Source organism: Orbicella faveolata, unplaced genomic scaffold (assembly GCF_042242905.1).
Source record: "Orbicella faveolata isolate gen_17 unplaced genomic scaffold, um_ofav_v1 contig_26, whole genome shotgun sequence".
Lineage (NCBI taxonomy): Eukaryota > Metazoa > Cnidaria > Anthozoa > Scleractinia > Merulinidae > Orbicella > Orbicella faveolata.
In genome coordinates this window covers 7655297-7670278 of record NW_028301554.1, presented here as the reverse complement: position 1 = coordinate 7670278, position 14982 = coordinate 7655297, and the positions used below count along the sequence as shown (strand labels likewise).

Here is a 14982-nt window from a genome sequence, read left to right as displayed (position 1 = left end):
TCTTGTTTGCCATATAATAAACATCTTATTAACCGAGCTTAGTCGGTCTGTATGGGAGAGTCTTGACCTCGGTCGTGTGTACAGACCTCACTGCGTTCAGTCTGTACTTACGAGATCTCACGACGTTGGTCAAGATTTAGCTCTTATTAACCGAGCAGGTGGTCTATGTGGGAGAATCTTGACCGAGGTCTGTGCACACGACCGAGGTCAAGATTCTCCCATACAGACCGACTTAGCACAGTTAATGAGATGTTTATTACATGGCAAAGAAGAAAACTTTAATTCGTTTAATGTAACTGGTTTGCATGCAAACGGAGATGAACTTAGCTTAAACCTGCCGAAATTTGCTCGTCCCCTTCACTTCTTTTTTTTTTGCCATAAACGATTGAGGAGAAAATAAAAGGAAACGGTGAACATTTTTTGTATTTTAGTTTGCTACAATTTCAACGCAAAATGAAACCGGTCTAGATGCCGGTCTAGACCGCGGTCAATATCGATTTCAGCCAATCAAATTCGTGAATTCGGTAGTTCCCAGTCCTTGTGAGACACTGCCATATAATAATCTCCCATACAGACCTCCTGCTAAGTATTTTACGCACAAAAAATAAATTAAACTCTTTTAAAACAGACTGACCCATTTCATCAAATAATATAAATACTTAGAGGTAAAAAAAAAGCACACAAACCTGCCTGACAAACAAAGGGGATATCTCCTTTTGTTGTCAGAGGGAAACAAAAGCTTTCTTTTCCAAACAACTTAGCAGCCACTCCTTGAACAGGAAACAAGGGGAGTGGGAATGAGCTGGCCTGCCGTCAGCTGTGCGAATATTTCCTAAATTTTGACTGCTTTATTCAAGATTCGCGTACAATCTCCTCAATTAATATTTCCTTCTATCTTCATTGTCTCACTTCGGACATATTTTAAGTTAGAAATTGCCTCTATGAACTCAGAACCACCAGACAGAGCGTGACTCACAGCAGAATAAGTCACGCAATATTTGACGGTCGTATAAAGAGTCTCTTATCGTGTTGGTTTTCGATTCGTGAACACCCCTCAGTTGGCCTTCGCGGCTACAAATGAGAAAGATGTCTTTGAATCTGGGATTTTCCTACTTCTTTGACAGCGCCATGCAAACTGCTACCAAACGTTTTGCGCATAAGAAACTCTGGTAAGTGAACAATTATGATTCAATAGTAATGAGATATGATTCACTGGCTTGAACTAACTATTTCCATTAATTCTCGTCTTTATACGCAAGTTTATATCCCTAACAAATCTTATATTTATATTATTAGGCAGTACAAGGGATTATATTATCACGTTGCAGTTTTCTTTTTTGGCAAAGCTTTGTTGGTTTCAATCATTTTGTCAACAAGGCTATTCAAATCTCTTCAATTGCAAGTCAGTTATTAAAATATTTTAATATACATTATATAATAATCAAATGAATGCGCGCGCTCTGATTGGTCAATCAGCTATGGTTTATTGTGCCAGTAAACTCATGGAGATTTCGTGTGTCTTCTGAATACATACATACATACATACTTTATTGGCTTGTCCCCTTGGGGCTTTTCAGAGTCAATTTTAGATTACAGAATTAAAAACTGGGTACATGACAATGATAAAAGAAGATGAAGGTTAATAAAATTAAATAAAGCAGTCATTAAGAAGCTTTTGCCTGAGTAAGCCCTTGAAATCCGTCACGGATGGGCTAAGTTTGAGCGCAGCCTGCAACTCATTCCACAAAGAGGTCGCTCTATATTGAAAGGTCCTTTGGCCGCTAGCAGTGCGGAAGAGTGGTATGTTCAAAAGTTGAGAGTTTCTGGTATTCCTTGCCGAGACGGTGGATCTTCTGACGAGCAATAGACCACAAGTTTTTATGGTTTATAGGCTGATAAACCTCCTGGGATGTTGGAAGAACACTCGAAGAATTCGTAAATCACTCGCCTGTGGCTCGTGATTTACAAATTCTTCTTGTGTTCTTCCAACATCCCTCGTGGTTTATCAGCCTATAAATCATAAAAACTTGGGGTCTATTGCTTAAATAAGATAAAATTTATTATCATTTGATGCATTTTTTGCTCCCTTACCATTGGCCAGGAGCCCAGCTCATGACCTGCAAATAACTGCTTACGAATAATGGTCTGCTCATGCACAGTACCATCTAAATGTGTTTTGCTGCAAACAATGTTCTGCTTGTGGGTATTGTAACCACGTTCTCAGGTGAAAAATGGTAGATCGCTTCCCTGAGCTGTCAGAGGATGATTTAAATGTAATTAAAACAAACTTGGGCGATTGAATGATAAAACAGTTATCGAACTCGGTTATTGTAGAATACTCTGATTTGTCAGTGTCTGACAGATCTTATTTGCTTCAGCCTTTGGCCTTGGCAAACAATAATGATCAGCTCGCCACTGACAAATCACAATATTTTGCTCAACCTCATCTAATAATTGTTAAATACCCTTTTCGCTCAAAGGGACAACAAAATTCATAGTCATTAAAAGTAACTTGATTGATTCACTGACTGATTCATTGATTCATTGAATAAATGAATGAATGATTGATTGATTGAGTGAGTGAGTGAGTGAGTGAGGATTGACTGATTGATTGATTGATTGATTGATTGATTCACTGACTGATTGATTGATCTAGTGACAACTTTATGACTTACTTGATTGACTTATTAATCAATCAATTTTTCTTTTCCTCTAGGAATGTTGTTCTTCATGTTCTGACATCCTGGCCAATGGCCTGGGCAGTTCTTTGCATTGGCCGTAACTTTTTGCCATTCTCGCTCCAATATGTACTAATTCTTTTAAAGTGTCTCCTGTGCATTTTACAAGAGCCACCCATAGGGGTATGTATGTTCTTATTCCTTTAGGCTTCTTGTGGAGCAAAGGGTGTCGTAGGGGTGTGTTAAAGTACTAATATTAGGATTTCCCAAACAAATTCTCTGTACTATTCCTTTATAAATGTACATTCAAACCTCTTTTTAAAATAAAGATGCCACAGGGACAGATCTGTTAGTAGTGAGTATCCTTACAGAGCTGACCAGGGGCCTGTTTCTCGAAGGTCCCGAAATGTTTTCGCACCTGGAAAGCTGCAGCAAAATCTCAAACCTCATGATTACAGAGCTGTTTCATTCACATATTCTTAACATGAACAGAGGTTCTCTTCATACTAGAAGTTTCAGGTGTTTACATCTCTCTATTTTTAGATAAAGATTAACTAAAAATGGCTTTGCGGGCCCAAAAAGTTTCTGGGGCTTTCGAGAAATGAGCCCCTGGAGAGGTTTGGCTGTTAGAGAAAGAAGAATTCAGTGATGATCGACTATATATAAACCTGTGTTTACATAAGCAGACATAAAACAGTTACAAAAACAATCAGAGTGCAATTTATAAAATTATTAAATGTTGTAAAATTCAATGATAGGGAATTATTAAAATTTACATGATTTTATATTTTCAGCAGTCGAAAGTGGACTGAAAATTAATTTCCAGTGAGACAATGCATTACTTTTAACCCCTTCCCTACCAGAGCCAAATGCCCTCTCCAACCAGCATCCATGATGGATTTTTTCAACATCCGGGGATAATGGGCCATTTCCAAGTTACCTTGTGCCTCTGTTTCAAAATGAGTCCTCATGCAAAACCTTTCGAATAAAAATGAGTGATTTGCGTGAAAATGAACCTGTAGGTGGAACTCATTTTGATATGAATGGTCTCATACAGACTCGTGTTGAGACAGAGGCACAAGGTAACTTGGAAATGACCTATTGATTCAAGCCAGGCTCTCAAAAATGTCCTTTGTTTGACAATGTATACATCGTGTGTGTACATCCTTAGTGGTTGGGTGACACAACCTAGGGTGTATACATGTATACATCCTTGGTAGACCTAGGGAAAGTTAATAATGAAATTATCTGACTAAGATCAGGCCACCAAAAATATTTGGTTAGGTTTTATCAGTGTGGTCATTAAAATTAAGGGCTTCCAATGTGAGCAACTAATCTGTATCTGTAGGTATTAATACAATGGTGAGACAAAGGCATACACCCATGCAGTTACAAATAGTAATGGCTCTAATCAAATATCTTTTGAGTTAATTTTAATATGCAATTTTTCTGGTTGTAGCGCTTTACTGTTTAACTGAATTATGTTTCAAGCTTCTAGTTTCACTTGTAACTTACAATATCCTCTGTTTCTTTTCTTACCCCTCAGTTTGTCTATTCCATAGTATACAATCTTGTTGCATACTATGCTGTATTTGTTCACACTGGCGTGACCACTTTTCAAGGATGTGTTGTCATTGGCATATGTCTTGCCTTTCAATTCTTGGGTTACGCCATCTTGGAAGGTACAACTCTGCAGCGGCTACCCACCAAAGAAGACAACGTATTATTCAAGGTTATGGATCTGGCCAATGAGTTCTTCTTTGCACCATTTCACTTCAGCTTAACATTAATGATCAGGTTCGATTCTCTACCAATTTTAAAGTGGCGCTCAGATGCAGCTTTGCACAAACTTATTACAGCGACACAAGAGCTCAAGTATGGTAAAAAGGGTCCATGAACAGTCAAGCAAATAAATATACAAGAAAAAGGGGAAAAAGAATGGACTACACAAGCTAGGAAATAACTCTTACTGATGACAAATTAAGTAAATACCAACACACACTTCCTGGTATTGTCTTTGCAGTGAACACTAAATTTGAACTCATTTTAATGACAAGCTATGTTTTATCACATTATTTTCAAATACTTTGTATGAAGGTCCATTTTAATGCATATAAAGCCTGAATTTCAGCTATCTCCTCAAGTTACACCTTCACTCTTGAGACTGTGTGCAATTCAAGGAGACATTGAAATTTTGGCCAATACATGCAGGTAAACATTAGTGAAGAGATGTAGCATTTACATATAGCATTTAAATAACATTAAGAGACCCTCAAAGTACTAGATGTCAAAGAGGGAACAAGATTGGCAAAGTTTAGGGCTTTTCAAGATATACTGAAAAGGACAAGATTGGAACATTCTGCTGGTATTGTTGTCACTATCAGATGTTCTCTGAATGTCCAAGTTCACACAATTTTTCCAAGTTCGTGCAAGCAACTGGTCAAACTGCTTGCAGAAGAAATATTTCTGAATGTCATGTTAGGCAGATTGGGAAGTCAGAGAAGAATTCAAGACAGAAGAAAGGGCTTGCTGTTTACTAATCCCTTGACTAAACTACATTGATAGCAACTTCACAAAACGCAAGTTTTATGATAGTTGTAAGTGCAGTAGATCTTTTTCATCACCATTTTGATCTGGTATTTTAATTATTTATAGTTTCCTGTTTTCCATTTTTACTGTGTGAATTTACCTCATTAGTGTTATTTTTAACCTTTTTACTAACTTTATATTGTGAAGCACATTTGAACATTACTCTATGGAATTTGTGCTATATAAATATATTGTATTATTATTATATTAATCTCTGCAACGTTGTTGTAGACAGCAAGGCATTAACTTGAATTTTAGCCATCTCCTTAAGTCAAACACTCCTGAGAAGACTATGAAATAAGCCCATACTGTCATCCAGTGGGATGACGCCATTACTTTGCTGGCTTGTAAACAGGATGTAACACAAAATAACATTAGGGCTGACATTCAGGCAAGCCAGGCATCCATGATTATTTATTTACTTTTGCTATGTCCTTATTGACTTATCTCTTGACCATTCAATTTTGAAGTCCACAATAATAATGTGGACTGACAGTGAAAAAAAAACAAATGATAATGGCAATCAAATCTATTATCCTTGCTACTAATTTCATCTTGGGTTGCTCTCCCCTCCAAAAAAAACTTGAATGCCTGTTTTGGTCATTTTTAATAGGATATATTAGGTTCATCTAGGACTCAAAAGTCAACTTGAAATTCAACCAACTTTCTATCTTAGTACTGCTAAGTTTCAAGATGTTTTCTCTGTTCAATCTGTATCTTTCAAACAGTAGCAATAACAAATGCTTTTCAATGAAAGACAAAAAACCAGAAAGAGACTGACCTCTTGGGAAACTTCTTCTAAGTTACTGGTATTCAGAGTGTTAAAAAAATGTCTATGACTCATATTGTTTGATATAAAGTTTATTGCTCCTTCACACATCTACAAATAGGACAATAGTCAGGATTCGCTTGTTTTGTTTTATTTTGCACAACATAAACAGCCTAATCACATTGTTAGTCCTTGTCGTCAACTGAATGTCTTTCCCTGACTAGTGATCATAATATAAAAGAAAAACCATTACGTACAATTTCTTTCAAGTAAGTTACTGGTATCAAACTACTTAACAACTAAAATAAGAGAAATTTTTTCCAGTACCAGTGCTTTACTTTTTGGATTTTCTAAACAAACAAGGAATTGCAACTATCTTATTACAGTCCATCTCTGATTAAACTAGTGGTTGAAAAGAATTTTAGCATATAAAAATTTTAATTTAGATGCAAGCCTGTAAAACAAATCACCAAGTTACGTTATAAAGAACGATTATTGATTTCTTCTGGGCATACTTGGATTCACAAATATGATAATGTGACATAATTATTTTTTAAGTTAGGAAGAATAAATTTGTAATAATTTCACGATGACTCTTTCTCGTTTTCGTTTCCTTCTGATTCTGTTGTGTCAACTTCGTCCACTGTGAGTTCCATGTTGCTCATGTCTTCGACGGACACAATTTGGGGGATAATCCACTGAATGGGACGAGAGGAGAGGAGGTAGGTTGTCATGACTTGTGGGGGAACAAAGACGTGGCCAACAAGTCTGTCCTTTGCATCGGAAATCGGTTGAACAGCCTTCATCATCACATTTCCAACAGCAGCAGGCATGTCAGAGATGGAGTGAGCCTAAAAGTATCAATGTTAATGTCAATCACAGTTGTATACAGGACACATTACAACTACAATTTACTACTTCACTGTAGGGTTCTAGGTACAAATTATGATCTTTATCCACTTCAAAGTATTTAAGTTGCATTTGGATCTGATTATTTCAAAGCTGTTGGTGATCACAATGCTTCACTTCACAGCCAATGAAAATCAGCTATTCCCACAGCTAGAATTTCACTACCAAAGCAGTTGAAAACACTGTGATATGACAAGTTTTAAGTTTCAGTCACACTTCATGAGCTAGTCCTAAGGACATGCCGCACATAACCGCAAGATTAATAAAATTTAACAAGCTCTACACATTAGTATACAGTTTTCAAGGTATCTCCATGAGGGAAAAAACTTGTCAAGTTCACATCCAAAATACACATGGACCCCTGTAAACTGTCACAAGAAAGTCTACTTTGTGTAAACTTGTCCTTTTGTAGGCAAAAAAACTGTGAAAAGTTATCTTCTAATGTCTTATGAATATCACAGATGTGCTTGTGATTGACTCCCAACGCAAGCAAGGACACATTAAAACATGTTGAGTTCCGAACGCAAACAAAATTATTTTGAATTTAAAATGCTTATTATTGTTTGCATATCATGGAGCAGTACTGCACAAGTGAGGATTGAACATAAATCCCGAACTCAAAACCACTGACCGTTCAACAGTTTTTTTTTTATAAGATGCTCATCCAAATTGATTTGGAGGAGCAGATCATTGTCTATAGTTGCCCTTCGAGGACAAATTAACAGTTATTTGAAAAACAAGGTATACCAAAAATTATGAAAAAAGATACAAATTATGTAAGTCACCCTCAAAAAATACCTTGATAAAAACTTCAGGGCAAGATGAAAAAAAGGGAGAGAAAAATTCTTATAATACTTCCATATCTATGTTCCGATCATCTTTAATTATTTTTACACATGTCAAAGCATGTTTTAGAGGGTATCAGACTTCATTCACCATAGATCAGTACCTTTGTACCTTCACTATAAATTTAATGAATGAAAATTTGCAGTTGAAAAGTGTTGCTAATTCTATGACACATCTGTACTCTGCACACTAGGAAAAACACACTTGGAAAAACAATTTAAAAAGTACGACCACACACACAATTCAAATTTTACCTCGGTAAGAGCAAAAACCAACTCCTTTGCCGAGACGATGACTTCTCCCGTGAGTCCAAGGGCCATGTTGGGGATGTACATGGATGCACTGTACACCTTTTTGCTGGCATCAGTAGTCTTTCCAATCAAGGCAGATACCTGTTCCTGTAAACTGCTAACCTGTTAAACAGGAATTACATTCAGATCAGTATAAAACAGGATGTTCTTGACACTGAACTCTTACATGGTGCAACCTGATGTCTCAGTCTGTGAATAAAATCTGAGAGAGTAGTAATACAAAGTCTTAAGATGTTCACGTACATGTAACTATAGATAAGAATGCATCACTCTAGCCCAATCAAGTATGGCATTTACTCAAACCCTGTGCATACCGTATCAACACTGAACTTGACTGGCCCGTAGGACATAAGCGTTGTCTTTCCTCTGTTTTTGTAATGCTTCAGCTTCCTCCTTCCTCTGCGCAAAACCATTCTTTTCAGGTTCTGGGCTCTAACTATGGCTCCTTTAGAGGCATCTTCATCAGCAGTTTCCAGTTCTTTCATGTCTTCATCACAGTTACCGTCAGTTGGCAGTGCTACCTCAGCAACAACTTCAGTGATGTTCAACATCCCATCTGTAGTAGCAACCATCATCTTGACAACAGAGCTATTCTGTACTTTATTGTAGTACTCGGATGCCGTGTTTGTGACAGTTGACTTGATCTAGGAAAGCAATGATATTTAAGATAAAATGTTACGGTAAACTTCTGAATTGGCAAGATCCAAGCAAGAAATCTGCAGCACTCCCAAATAATCATGGCTTTTAAGTTTCTAGACTGCAACTTTTAGTCTTCAAAATAAAATGTTTAACCTAAACTATTAGTTTACAGTTAACATATCCTTTAAGGAAGTTCCTTTCCATTTTCTTTCTCGGTTCCGTAACAAACTGGTAACTTCAATTCCACTCAGAAAACATTTCAGTCAGTTTTGACCAATTTTAAAATGGTTGAGAAAGATGTTCTCAGAATAAAGTTTCAGCACAAACATCAGCCACTTGTAACCCCCAAAATAGATGTGTGTCACATGTAGGAAAGGAAGTAAGCCAAGACATCTTACCTCAGTGGGGGTCTTGGTGATGATGGGGCATTTCTCCTCAACCTTGGCCAGAGTCTCTGATGCAACACGGTCAATGGTTGCAGCTGTAATAAGAAGATATAAAGAATTATATACACGTATATTTTATAGAAAGAATCAGCCAACACAAAATCCTTTTACTAACTCAGTGGACTCCCAATTTTTCAAACCACTGAGGGGTACATAAATGGGTTAGCTTCAGTGTTGAAAATTTGGGAGGTTCGAAAAATCAAGGGTACATTTCTCCCAATACTTTTGCCAAGGGAACAAAATATTGCTTCAAATAATTGGGAGGTTCGAAAAATCACAGGTTCAAGAAAAAGGGATACCACTGTGATTAAAATACAAAAATTGGAGGGAAAACAAAATTTTGGTTCAATGTTTGGGTGAAATTCAGTTGACCAGGATGGCAGACCAATTCCCGACAGTACCTGATCACAGGGCACAGACACTGTCCAATTACATGCATGAAAACTATCCAGTTACACTGATATGAAGCCAAGACCGCCCCAAACCCAATGAAAAGGGATTATATTTTGCACGTAGAAACACGAGGAAACTCGCAGTCAAATCATAGATTTTATCAATCGACTTTTAATGAACAATTTCTGTGAGATTTCCCTATAACTCCCAACCACTTGCGATCAATGTAGCATACTTCTGTCGAAAACCGTAACTAACGGAAAGATAAACAACGGCACAAAGCGTAAGGGTCGTGATCAAAGTTCAAGAACTCGTCGATAGCGATATAGATACGAACAAGATGTGCATCATAAACAAAGGTATTTTTGACGAAAATTCACTGCAACATTTGTGTGAGACGACAAATAAATTAGCGAATCTGTCAAATTAAGTTCGTCACGGTGAAAACAATGGACGAAAAAAAAAAACTACCACGAAACCAACGCGTGCTCAATCGATCAAACTTTAGCTCATAAAATGTCGCAAGCTAATTTAAGAATACGTGCTCGAAATCAAAACAAATTTTCGCTGTCGACACTTACCAGCGCATTCAACTGTTCCAACGATGGGTTTAGACAGTGAATAGGTGTTTGCTGCTTCTATTATGGGCTTGGTGGCAGCATTCGCCATCTGAATCGTGCTTTCACCAGCATTACAAGCCATTCTGGTCACCGAATTTCGTTCTTTCACTGCATTGTAAATTTCAGTGAGTTGACCGACGGCAGCCCTTGCTACGGGCAGGTCCCAAAAACGAGTCGTGAAAGACTTGTTATCTGCTTCAAGAGTCATCGCGACTTCAGAGGCCATGTTTCTTAGTCAAGTTTAAGATTTCCTTGCGATGCCACAACGTTTACCGCTTGCTACTGTAGATCACAAGACTTATCAAACCGATCAGAATACAATCTTTATTGCGAAGAGCGTCGGACTTTGGTCCCGGTAGAGCCGATTAAAATTATCCAATCATAACAATTGTAATATAAAACACTCTTTCGAATGGGCAATTAGACCAATCAGAAAGTCCGTAATGTTTGTTTCAAATGATGTAATCACCAGTTCCAGAGTACTTCTCGGGCAAAGTTCGTGCGACACCAGTCCCACGTGGCTGGACACGACCTCTGCTCTTTTATATTTCAGTATCCTCCTTTCGAAATCTCGAAATGTGTTCACAAATTCTTTATTTATACTTTGGGTGATACCATTTATCCAGTGGCAAGCTCAAGCGGACTTTGTTTTGCAAAAGAGTGCGTGAAAAACGGCCAAAATAGAACATTCATGTGACGACGTGACAAAACCCCCGAAAGGTCATTCAAGGTGAATACCGGAAGTTGTTCTTTGCACTGGGTACGTAACGTTCCAGAAACAAAAGGTTCAAAGATCTCACAGCGGAAGAAATAGCGAACACTCACGGACCAAAATAATCGGATCCTGAAAAAAAAAGTATGTAGTTTTTTCGGTATTTTAAATAACACAACATTATCTGAACAGTTCGCTGAGGAGAAAGCCAAAAAATCGTATTTTACTTCTGGTATTAGCAGGGTGTTATGTTTATCAACAGTCAACTCTCGTTACCGCGGACATCACTTCGTGTCCATATTAAACAGCGAGAATAGCCTGGTGTGATGAAAATGACCCATTTCTTGTTGTGAAGTGTCACATATAACGTATTTTGCGATAATCTTTTAAAATTTTCATTTTCTTTCAATTTGTGGTACGCACCATTTACAACTTACAAAGGTCTTACATAACACAGGAGCCTTCAGTTGTAAAACGCTTGTATTTACGAGAAATCAAATCTGAAAATCTGTCAACAGTCAATAAACTCCATAATTACACAATTCCATAGGGGACAAAAGTTCTTCGACTTAGTTAGAGCTTTCCACGAATATCACGTAAAATCGCCTTAATATTAGAGATGTTAAGCATGACGTTTACGGCAAACGGCAAACGGCAAAAATGGAACTTTTGCTGTCTCTCTTCAGTTGTGTGTACAGTAGGGTGAAATTATTTGTATTTGCAATGAATAGTAGGAGAAGGTATTCCATTTTTGTGTGCTTTACTTACGGATTTGAAGAAAAGAACTCAAAATCAAAAGTTATCTTTGCCGTTTGCCGTCTGCTGTTAACGTCATGCTTACCCAACCTCTCTATTGCTCCGGAAATTCTCAAGAAATTTTCTAAATATCACACAAAATTGTCTTACATCTCGAAAAACTGTCTAAATATCTTTTACGTTTGTCGTGAAATTACACCGATTTTAAATCACCTAGGCCAAAAATTTCAAAATTGCATCGCAGTAGGTTTGTGAAAAAAGGATTGTGAAATTCAGATAATTGAGGATAATTTAGGATATTTAATACCTTTCTCGGAAATTTCAAAGTTTCATTATCAACAGCTGTTATCAAAATTTAATAGTCAAGTGACGAGAATACATCATTTATAAAAACAAACAAACGAATAGGGACTTCCAGACTTTCTTAGCCTTGAAAAAAATCGAGGACTGCGGCACGCACATACCGGACGGAAAAAACGAGGAATTAGACTTAAATTTGCGAGACCCAGAGTTTTTGATGGACCAGTTGCCACTCCTCCTATAATATTGGACAAAATAGTGCATAGAATGTACCGAACATTTCAATACTAAAGAATAAATTTCAGTCATTGTTACAGTCGGTCGATACATCCAAGCTACTCAAGTTGTCCGCTCCGGAGGGGTATTCCCAGAACAATCGAGTGGGTGTGTGCGCGCCGCTTCCCAAAACCCTTACCCTATTTAGGACTAAAATCTACGATTTTCCTTACCTTACTTATGACCCGCCCAAAAGTTTGATACCCTTTTTAATACAAAACTTGACCCAAATCAATACCCTGTTTCAGACCTTTCGTAGTTCAGATCGATGTTTAAAGGCATTGCGAAGGGACTTTGATCGATAATGACAACATTTTCTCTTGATAATGATGAAAACGTAACTCCTTCTAAGAACATACCTAATTCAAGACTTAAGTGCAAAAACGATACCTAATTGAGTCCAAAATCGATACTCTATATCTCTGACCAAAACGGCTGCAAAAAAAAAAAACTCGTTTAGGGCCGCACATACCTAAAAAGCCCATATCAGGGAGTACCCCGAAGTTGTCGATTGTAACTAGCCAGTTAGAGAGGAACCGGGATAAAAATATTAGTTTGGGACCACATGAAGTGTGCTGTTTTCACGATTAACTGTTTTTTTTTTTTATTTGGCACACAATGTAATCCGACGTGGATAATAATAATAATAATAATAATAATAATAATAATAATAATAATAATAATAATAGATTTGTATAGCGCCATATCCAGGGCTCATGGCGCTTTACAGTAAAAAATGATATTAAAAATAAAATTTACATTAAAAATTTACATCAGTGACAAAAAATTACTAACAAATCAAATAGCTAAGCTGTAAAAATGAAAGTAAAACTAGGAATCATTAAAACCTTTAAATAAAAACTGACTAACTTAACTAAGTGACTGACTAACTAACTAGCTAAACTATCTAATCTACAATTAACTAACTAACCAAAAGTCTAGTTATAAAATTTGTTAAAAAGATATGTCTTTATACAAGTCTTAAAATCTGATAGCGAGCCGCTCCCTCTTATATTGTTCGGAAGAGAGTTCCATAGGCTAGGTGCTACAAAAGAGAAACACCTATGACCATAGCCTATTAACTTGACAGGTGGTACTTTCAAGAGGTTTTTGGAGGAGGATCGAAGATTTCTGCTTGGTACATAAGGCTCTAGCAGTTCAGTAATGTAATTAGGGGCCTGGCCGTTGCGGGATGGATGGATGCGGGACAATTTCAAAAATAGCGGTAGTTTCTTCTATACATTTCTTTGTAGTTTCGGTCAGGGGTGTAGTTTAGAGCGAGCTCTTTGTCAATAGCGGGGTGTCCGCAAGGCGGGAGTGACAAAGTGTCGAAGTTCTGTATTTTTTCACCCCATGTGGTAAGACTTCCGCCAGTGGAAACATTCCACCGAGATACCCGGTAATACCTGTTTCAGGCTTTCTATTTTGGGGGGTACCCAAAAAAGAACTGTAAAATGTTTAAAGTGGTACTATGAGGAAAATCGCATCTTTCCTAACGAAGCCATTTTAAAACATAAACAAGTAGCCTGCATGAGAAGAAAAATGCTGTTTACTATTTTCAAGTATCTTTTTTCGTTCCTGAGATATTCAAGTTTTTAAAATATGCAAATTAGCAAAGTGATGACATCATACGCTCAACCAAATTTTCATCAGATATGATGAAAAAAGATGTCTCAGCCAATTTGTATCAGAAATGTTTGATTCTTTGCAGAAAGATTCTACTAAATTTGCTACGCAATTCGAGCATAACAGTTTTGTTACCATGGCAAGATACTGGGTTCCAGACCTCCTCAATATTAAATGCATTTCTGGCCACCTTTGGCACTCCATTTTTATATTTGCAAATGGTGCCTCATATGCACGATCCAGCAAGCATATAAATATGTTAGCTCGAGTTTGTGGCCTCGTTTAACGTTTTTCGAGCTGAAAATAACTAACATATTGAAATCAAGTGGGTGGGGACTGGAAAAGAGTGAGTTGCCATGAGAACAGAATTTTTTATAGCCGTAGGTGTGTTTTCTGTAGAACTCTTAGCCTACCAAGTTTTAATGCTCTGCGTTGCAAATTGGTCAAGATAGCTCTATATAAAATACTTGATATAATATTGGGTTGAGTGTATGACATCATCAGTCATGTCATTTGCATATTTACACATTTTTCAAACTTAAATATGTCCGGAACTAATGCAGATATTTGCAAACGGTAAACGGCGTTTTTATTCCTTCGTGAAATTCTATGTGATGTACCTAAAAAATCAAGGGGTAAAAATTTGATCACAGTACCACTTTAATTAAGCAAGCAACGGGAACGAAGATCCTGCTGGTATACGTAGAACGCCTGACCACAGGTTAGCGTTCGGCTAGCAGAGTGCAGGAGAAACGCGTGCAAGAAGCGCTTTCCCGCCCTGCTCTCCTCTCGACGCCCTGGTCTCCTCTCTCGACGTTTCTTGTACTTTTCCGCCTGGAATGAATGCAGTTTGGGCTGGAAGCGGATCGACACGTAACATTTCCATGTGGCACGCTCGGCTCTCCGCCGGCCATAACTCCGATACGTGAATTACAAATCCAGCCGACTCTCTATGCTATGCCAGTGGCTATAACCCTGTCAACGCTGATCAAGTGTTCCGTCAGTACGTTCTAGTCACGTGATGTCTCGTCTTGACTTACTGATTTAGTTCTTCCTCTACCCATACGGGGCAGACTACATTACAAAACAGTCCGTATTTTCGCCCGAATTCG

General features: G+C 37.6%; 2 protein-coding genes across 2 annotated transcripts; one reads left to right on the top strand and one right to left on the bottom strand.

Moving 5' to 3' along the window:
- Positions 1-802: 802 nt before the first annotated feature.
- LOC110058885 (uncharacterized) lies at positions 803-6623 on the top strand. The gene is made up of 3 exons (XM_020765550.2): positions 803-1169; positions 2717-2861; positions 4225-6623. Exons 1-3 carry the CDS (start codon positions 1078-1080, stop codon positions 4573-4575), a joined length of 588 nt encoding a protein of 195 aa, XP_020621209.2. The 5' UTR covers positions 803-1077; the 3' UTR covers positions 4576-6623.
- LOC110058874 (uncharacterized) lies at positions 6113-10525 on the bottom strand. Its single transcript, XM_020765538.2, has 5 exons — positions 10162-10525; positions 9140-9222; positions 8417-8746; positions 8046-8204; positions 6113-6887 (listed from the first exon to the last, which is right to left on the bottom strand). Exons 1-5 carry the CDS (start codon positions 10424-10426, stop codon positions 6621-6623), a joined length of 1104 nt encoding a protein of 367 aa, XP_020621197.1. The 5' UTR covers positions 10427-10525; the 3' UTR covers positions 6113-6620.
- Positions 10526-14982: the final 4457 nt, after the last annotated feature.

Coding starts and splice junctions, on each gene's coding strand:
- LOC110058874 (XM_020765538.2), bottom strand. CDS start 10,426: ATGGCCTCTGAAGTCGCGATGACTCTTGAAGCAGATAACAAGTCTTTC. Junction 9,223..10,161: donor TGGAACAGTTGAATGCGCTG/GTAAGTGTCGAC, acceptor TTCTTATTACAG/CTGCAACCATTGACCGTGTT. Junction 8,205..8,416: donor TCAAGTTCAGTGTTGATACG/GTATGCACAGGG, acceptor CCTGTTTAACAG/GTTAGCAGTTTACAGGAACA.
- LOC110058885 (XM_020765550.2), top strand. CDS start 1,078: ATGAGAAAGATGTCTTTGAATCTGGGATTTTCCTACTTCTTTGACAGC. Junction 1,170..2,716: donor TTTGCGCATAAGAAACTCTG/GTAAGTGAACAA, acceptor CTTTTCCTCTAG/GAATGTTGTTCTTCATGTTC. Junction 2,862..4,224: donor TACAAGAGCCACCCATAGGG/GTATGTATGTTC, acceptor CTTACCCCTCAG/TTTGTCTATTCCATAGTATA.